Raw genomic sequence first — 8416 nt, 5'->3', positions numbered from 1 at the left:
CAGGCAATCCACTCACCTCAGCCTCCCAAGGCGCGGGATTACTGGCTGAGCCACCGAGCCTCGCTTAAAATTTGTTTTGTGACATTTAAATCTTTAATCCATTTGGAGTTTTTTTTTAAATGGTGTGAGATAGGAATCCAATTTCATCTTTTTCTTCTTAATTACTAGCTTTGTTAGAATAGTAACAATTTTTTATTGATTAGTCTCAGTCTTCCCCCTGTTCTGAAATGCTACTTCTGACGTATAATCAAGTTTTAAAGTGTGGGTCTGTTTCTGGACTCCCTATTTTATGCTGTTGGTCAATTTGTATATCATTGTGCTGATTCCACACTATCTTAATTATGTAGCTTCATAAGTCCTAGTATTAGATAATGCAAGTTCCCCTCCCTGTTCTTCTTGGACATGACCTGGCTATTCTTGGTCCTTCACTCTTCCATATGTATTTTAAAATCATCTGATCACATTTCATGGAAAAACCTGTTGTAATCTTGATTGGAATTGTATCTGTAAATAAAGTTAAGAAATAAAATAAAATATTAAGCTTTATTATCCATGTACTTGCTATAAATCTGTTTATTTAAATCTTTTTCATAACATCTTATAATAATAGTTTCACAAATTACTCTGTAGAGTTTTTGGACTTCTTTTTTAAAGTTTATTTTTAGGTAGTTTACATTCTCTGGTACTATTATATTATTTATAGTTTTGATCTTTTGGCCAGTCTTGCCTTAGTTTTGTCTGTTTTGCTAGTTTTTTTTCAAATAACGAACTTTTGGTTTTTTGGATCAGAAGATTAGCAATGTATTTTCATTTTGTTTTTATTGTTGTTGTTAGCTTCTACTCTTATCTTTATGATCTCTTATTTTATTTGGATATAGTGTGATCTTCTTTTACACACATCTTATAAGAGATTGTTAATTTGACTCTTTTCTAATATAATTATTAATCCTATAAATTTCTCTCAAAGTACCATTCTATTTTTGCTGAAGTACTTTTTCATTATAATTCAGGTTGTTTTAAATTTTCCATTGTGATTTCTTCTTTAACCTATGAGTTGCTTAGCATGTGTTTTACTATTCAAATATGCTGGAAATTTCTAGTTTACCTTTTTGTTAGTAACTTCTTACTTAAATGTGTTATAGACAGACATTATGGCTTTTATAGTATTATTTTTTAAAGTTTATTACGTTTTTTCCAATGGCAAAGTACATGAGAAATATATGTTTTCTTTAATTATTGGATATAGAGGCCGGGCTTGATGGCTCAGCCTGTAATCCCGCACTTTGGGAGGCTGAGGTGAGTGGATTGCCTGAACCCTTGGGTTTGAAACCCACCTGGGCACTTGGTGAGACCTCGTCTCTAGAATAAATTAAAAAAAAATTGGCCAGGCTTGGTAGCCGCGCCTGTAGTTCCAGCTACTTGGAAGGCTGAGGCAGAAGGATCCTAGCAGGTCGAGGCTGCGGTGGCCAGGAGCGGCCACTGCACTCCAGTCTGGGCGACGGAGTGAGATTCCAACTCAAAAAAAAAAAAAAAAAATTATTGGCTATAGAATTCTTTAACCACCAGGTAAAACTTATTAATTGTGCTGTCCAGATCTTTGTGGTAGTTATCTATTAGTAATTAAGGGAAATGAGTTGAAATCTTCCTCTGTGGTGTATGTTCTCCCTACTATTTTATTAATTTTTGCATCTTATATATGAAGGCTATTTAATTAGGTGCATATATTAACCTCTTGGTAAATTGAAACATTTATCTTTATGTAGAGATGATCCTCTGCATTTCTAATATTTTTTCTTAAAATCTGTTACTATAGATATACCAGGTTTATTCGTATTAGTTTCTTAGTATTAGCTTCATAAGTCTTTTTTCAATCTTTTTTCACCTTTGTTTTGTCTTATATTAAAGTGTGTTCCACTTTAATATAAGTGGAACAGCTTACGTCTCAATTTTTAAAAATTGACTTGTAAGCAGAATAAGCCCAGTAGTTGAATTTATGATAATAATTGATATACTTGGGTATGTTTCTACAGTCTTAAATTATTTGTTTATTCCACTTTTATTATGCTCTTTTGAATCCTTTCTTGACTTTAAAAAATAAATTGATAATCAAACTTTACCCTACCTACCCCTAATAAAACAAATGCAGTACTTAGAAAGCACTCATATTCCTTGGTTCTTCCTCCATCCCTTCTCTTACTGTCCTTCCTCCTGTTGAGTTATCTAGACGGTGCAAGTATGGTGTACATGCTGGTTCTGGTCCACAAACTCACTGGTTCCTAAAGAAATGTGAGGAGCTGCTTCAGAACGTAAATCACCTATGTCATTAAGCAGCCTGTTTAGTCCAACTGTATTTTGTTTTGCTTGTAGTAAACTTTTTTGAATGAAGGAAGCATTATATTGATTTGTTAAATCACATGCTAGCAAAAACTTTTTGTTGCAGACTAGTAACAAACTGTTCAAGACAGGCTACTTTGAATAGTTCTAATTTAAACATTTTCTATTTTTCTTTGGATGATAGTTTGGCTACATATAACATTCTGTGCTCTAAGTTCTTGTCCTTTAATAGTTTTGACCTATAAAACAGCAATTTTATATATTTTAACCTAATATTTGATATATTTGCTCTTGCCTTTATTGTTGCTGTTGAAAAATCTGATGTACTCTAATTCTTACTCCTTTGTATGTTATTTGCTCTTTCTTGCTGGAAGTTTTAGGATTTTCTCTATGACTTTGATTGTCTTATATTTCTCTATACTGTGTCTAACTATGGGTTTTTCCTTTTTTCTCCTCTTGGGCGCATCATGGGCCTTTCAAATCTAAAGTCCTATATCTGTTTTTAATTCTGGGAAATTGATCTCATTATTTCTTCAAACAATATTCCTCTTTATTTATTTTCTCTTCCTCTTCATTCTAAGTCTTTTGTTACTCAGATAACACTTCTGAATATGTCTTCCAAATCTATTAACATTTCTTTTATATTTCTGGGTCATTTCTTTCTTCTGGGAAATATCCTCAATATCATTGTCTGAATTGTGCTATTCTGTTACTTATCAATTATAACTTTATTCCAACGACTGTATTTTTCCAGCCTAATACTTTTATTCATTTATTTGTCATATTTTCTTGTTATTATTTATTTATTTTGAGATAAAGTCTCACTGTTTTGACCATGCTGGTCTCAAACTTCTGGGCTCAAGCAATCCTCTCGCTTCTACCTCCTGAGTAGTTGAAATTACAGGTGTGATCTTCTGCAACCGGCTGTTATTATTTTACATTGCTACTAACTCCCTTACCTGTTTTTGTCTCTTTACCAGTCTTATTTTCAATTCTTTGTCATCTATTCTGGTGTTTTCTTCTCTGTGGGAATCTATAATCAAGTATCTTTTTTTAAGTCTTTGTGTTACTTGAATGACTCAGTATTTTGGCCAGTGAACTCATTTTCCCCTGATGGTATCAGCTTTTCTTTCTGACAGTATATAAAGGAGAGGGTCCACCCTAGTCTGGTCAGCTCTGGTGAGGGAATAACTGAGCTATAGGGTAGAGAGCCCCAGAAAATAACCAGAAAATAACCCTTAAACTCAGGTCTGAACCCATTGGTTCAACGGAAGAAGCAACATAGATATCATTTCTTAGATTATAAAATTCTTTAGCCCTGGGAGTTTGGAGAGATTGAGGCAGGGTAGAGACTGTAATTAGTTAGTTACCACCTTTTTTTCTACACTGTCATTATATCACAGGAATTTACATTGCTGCCCTGATATTTTTCCCCCCAGAAGATTTCTAGACCAGAAGTGTGAATTGCTTATGGATGGGTAGGCCCTATTTGTTACGATACAATATGGGATAAGGGAGAGACTGGATGAGGAGCAAGAACAGAACTCTATGAGCCTCCCTACCTGCTGTGATCACCTCCTCCTCCACACCCCTGCTGGGATACCCTCTGCCCTCAGCCAGAATCACTGCAAGGACATACACCCCAGTTCAAAGTGGTGGTTTTCCGTAGTGTTCTCCACTTCTCTCTCTGTTCCCTACTTTACTAGTTTAGTATCTTGATTGGACCCAGAATTAGGAAGTTCCTAAATTGTTACAATTGGTTTTATGTTGAAAAAATTTTTTAGCAATTTTTTTTCCTGCTTGTTTTGAGTTGTATTATTAATTCAGTAAGCAAAAATAATGATGTGGCCTTTTTAGGAAACTTGTGCGGGAACATTAAGTTTTAGTTTTGAAATATATATTTCACGTATAAGATAGTCACAAAATGATAAGTGTTTATAGATTGAATATTTGAATTTTTTGACGTTTTATTTTTTTATTACTATTTTAATTAATTATTTAAAAAAACTTTTAATTTTTTTTTTTGAGTTGGAGTCTCTCTCAGTCGCCCAGACTGGAGTGCAGTGGCATGCTCCCAGCCACCACAGCCTCGACCTGCTGGGCTCCGACGATCCTTCCGCCTCAGCCTTCCAAGTAGCTGGGACTACAGGCACGCGCTACCACGCCCGGCTAATTTTTTTGATTTATTGTAGAGATGAAGTCTCACCAATAATGCCCAGGCGGGTCTTGAATCCGGTGGCTCAGACAATTCACTCACCTCAGCCTCCCAAAGCGCAGGATTACAGGCTGAGCCACCGAGCCCGGCCTTAAATTTTTTATTTTAAATATGTGGGATACAATTCAGGGTTAGGTATACAAGTATTCATTATGTAGGTACCCTTGTTGATGAGGTGTGTCCCCCCTCCCCTGGCAGTTTCCCTCAACTGCCAATCCCACTCGCCCTCCCCTGGCAGTTTCCCACTACTACCAGTCCCTTTCTTATAGTATTATGATAATTGTTCAAAGTCTGCTTATGAGTGAGAACATATGGTACTCTGTTCTTTGTTTCTGTGATAGATCACTGAGTGTGGTAGACGCTAAATCCATCCAAGTTGCTGCAAAGTCCATATGTTTGTTCTTCTTTATGGCTGCGTAGTACTCTGTTGTGTATATGTACCGCATTTCCAAGCCAGTATTTGGGGGGGAAAAAAAGAAAAAAATTAAACAAGTAATACATAAATATATACAATGAAAAATCAAGGTGTAAAGAAACACAGTTAAAAGTGAAAATCTTTCTTTAAAACCTTTCATTTTCACTTCCCTATAGGTTATCATTGTGAAATGCGTAGGATTAAATAATTGCTGCTAGATGTGTGCAATTTCAGTTTTCTGTAATCTTTATAACTATTTATACTATTCTTTACTGTAATCCCTCATTCCTATTTGAGGCAGGGAAAATTTACGATAAATTTAAAAATAAGAAAATGCAAAATAAATCTACCATTCTGGTAGATTTTGCCCAGTAATTTTCAGACTAATTTAGATATTGAAATCATAGTCACTGCCCAGTTTACAGTCTTTCTTTCAGGGCTTCCATACCGTTCTCATTTTTTAAACCTCTATTCCTCCCTGGCCCTGCTTCTAATATCACAGGATTCACCTGCTAATTGCTAGACAGTTGAAAGAGGGGAGAAAGGTCAGCTTTCCTGAAAGAGGGCATGTCAGTGGAAATGGGATGGCTCATTGTTATTTTGTGGTTATTTCTCAGCTTGCTGGAACTGCTAATATCCTTATTGTCTGATCTTTGGCACTGTTCTAATTGCTGATGCCCTGGCAGTAGGATTTGTCAGCCTGAACTATGTCCAATGCTACTTTTTTTTTTGAAGCATGTTTAGTGGTTGCTATAGTCTGAATGTGTCCCCCAAAAATACATAATTGCTAATGTTGAAACTTAATTGCTAATGTGATGGTATTAAAGAGGAAGGCACTTTAGGAGGTGATTAAGTCATGAAGACTCTGCCCTCACTAATGGCTTTAGTGACCTTCTAAAGGAAATTGAAGGGAGTGCCATAGCTCCTTTGTACCATCTACAAAGCAGAGAGCAAGGCTTCACTGGACATTGAATCTGTTGGTTCCCTGAACCTGGACTTCCTAGCTTCCAGAACTGCTGTGCGAAATACATTTCTATTATTTGTAAATTGCCTATTTAAGGTATTTGCTGTAGCAGCCTGAACAGATCAAGACAGTAGTCTTTTGGTTGACCCATGTCTTGCTGCCTTATGCCATCTGTAGGTTCATGCAAAACCTAGGAATTCCCATCTCAGCTTCCTGTGTGATGTCACTGCCCTCATTCTAGCTCACCATGTGATTCTGCCATTTCTTTACAGTCTTTGTTATTCAAGGGGCACTGGGCTAGCTGTGCAGAATCTATTACTGCTTCTTTTTATTCAGGAGTGCTCCAAACTTCAGGTTAATAGTTTGCTGAGTCTTTCCAGAACTTTATTTCTAATCATGTCAAGGTATGTGTATACATATAGATGTATATATACATGCATGCAGATATATGTAATTTAAAAAATAGGACCATTCTGTATGTTTGTATGTATAAAAAATGTTTGTCTTTTCAGATGATCTTTGGGTGGTTTCAAAGACCCTAGACTTTGAACTGGATACTTTTATTGCATGTAGTGCTTTCTTTGGACCATCGTCTGTCAATGAGGTGGAACTACTGCCTTTGAAAGGCTACTTCCCTTCCAGGTGGTACACTAGCAGTAAGTATTACCATGTTCATCTTGATTTATATTTATTTTTTAGTTGGAATCTCACTCTGTCGCCCATGCTGGAGTGCAGTGGCTTGCACATGGCCACCGCATCCTCAACCTACTGGACTTAGGTGATCCATCCACCTCTTCCTTCCAAGTAGTGGAACTGCAGGTGTGCGTTACCCTGCCCGGCTTATTTTTTGATTTGTTGTAGAGATGAGGTCTCACCAAGTTGCCCAGGCTAGTCTCGAACACCCGGGCTCAGGCAATCCTCTTGCCTTGGCCTCCCAAAGTGCTAGGATTACAGGGTGAGCCACCGCACTCAGCCTTGATTTATATTTAAAAAGAAAGATAGACACAGGATGCACTGTGAACAAAATGCTAGCCGTGTGTGGAGTTGTTTGATGAAAGCCAACAAAAAGCACCCACCTCTAGTTTCTACTATTGTGCACAACGTGTTTCTGAAAATGTGTATGAAAGTTGAATACAAAATATTTCTGTAGTTCAAATTCCACAGGACTAGCAATATAATGAAATTTTGGACCTCTGTGTGCACTTAAGGGTTTATTTTATGTCATGTCATTAATTCAGTAGCTGAACTCTGAATTATGTGGACATTTAGTACAGAGTTATTTCATGGTTCCTTTCATTTGCATCAAATGTTTATTTTCTGCATCTTTACAGCTATTGTCCATGCATTATTGGTTTGTAATGCTAGCTCAGAGCTGACTACTTTGAAAAACATTCAGGACTACTTTAATCCAGCTACTCTACCTCTAACACAGTACCTGTTAACAATGTAAGTCATTATTTACCTGTGAGTCATTGGTATTTTAAAAAGTGGTAACTAAAACTGAATATGAGAATGTCATGAAAATAATACATAAATGTTGCCAATAAAATTTTAATTATCTTTCAGACTATGAAATTACTGACTCTCAGTTAAAAATAGAAAGGAAAATGTGCATCATTTCCTGTCTTTCCACCTATTTATTGTAGTTTGAGCTAATAACTGTTACTGTCATTTTTTCTCCTTTTTCAAGGGATAATTTCTTTTTTTCTCTTTTGAGTTGGAGTCTCACTCTGTTGCCCAGGCCTTGAACTGCTGGACTCAAGCGATCCTTCCGCCTCAACCTTCTAAGTAGCTGGAACTACAGATGTGCACCACCACACCCAGCTAATTTTAAAAAAAAATTTATTGTAGAGACGAGGTCTCACCAAGTTGCCCAGAATGATCTTGAACCCCTGGTCTCAGGCAATCCTCTTGCCTCGGCCTCCCAAAGTGCTGGGATTACAGGCTTGAGCCACCCCACCCAGCCCTGGGATAATTTCTTAAGGGTCATTTAAGTGTTGGTTTTATTTTTTTATTCATCTGTATTTTTATATCACAATTACTTAATATTTAAAAGAATCATTTTATAGCTTGAATCCAATGTGTATATTGATACTGATTTTATTCTTATTGCTCATATCTCATTTTCAATTTCTGCAGCACCAAGTCTCTTTTTAAAAAATTAGAAGTAATATTATATTAAATGCATTAAAATGATAGAAAAAATGTGCCGGGATCGGTGGCTCAGCCTGTAATCCTGCACTTTGGGAGGCTGAGGTGAGTGGATTGCCAGAGCCCATGGGTTTGAGACTTGCCCGGGCAACTTGGCGAGACCTCATCTCTACAATACATCAAAAATTAGCTGGGTGTGGTAGCGCGCGCTTGTAGTTTCGGCTACTTGGAAGGATGAGGTGGAAGGATTGCCGGAGCCCAGCAGGTTGAGGCTGCGGTGGCCGGGAATGGCCACTGCACTCCAGTCTGGGCGACAGAGTGAGACTCCAACTCAAAA

General features: G+C 36.9%; 1 protein-coding gene across 1 annotated transcript in view; it reads left to right on the top strand.

Annotated features, from left to right (window-relative positions):
* Positions 1-8416, top strand: part of ZGRF1 (zinc finger GRF-type containing 1) — a 101915-nt gene that overhangs the window by 58538 nt on the left and 34961 nt on the right. Inside the window, exons 17-18 of the mRNA XM_021714271.1 lie at positions 6441-6584; positions 7260-7374. Of these exons, the coding sequence (XP_021569946.1) occupies positions 6441-6584; positions 7260-7374 (259 nt within the window). The remainder of the gene's footprint in view (positions 1-6440; positions 6585-7259; positions 7375-8416) is intronic.

This window comes from Carlito syrichta, unplaced genomic scaffold, assembly GCF_000164805.1.
Source record: "Carlito syrichta isolate Samal-C Ts95f unplaced genomic scaffold, Tarsius_syrichta-2.0.1 Scaffold305556, whole genome shotgun sequence".
Taxonomy (NCBI): domain Eukaryota; kingdom Metazoa; phylum Chordata; class Mammalia; order Primates; family Tarsiidae; genus Carlito; species Carlito syrichta.
The sequence above is the reverse complement of the archived record's forward strand: the minus strand, read 5'-3'. Positions and strand labels throughout refer to the sequence as shown.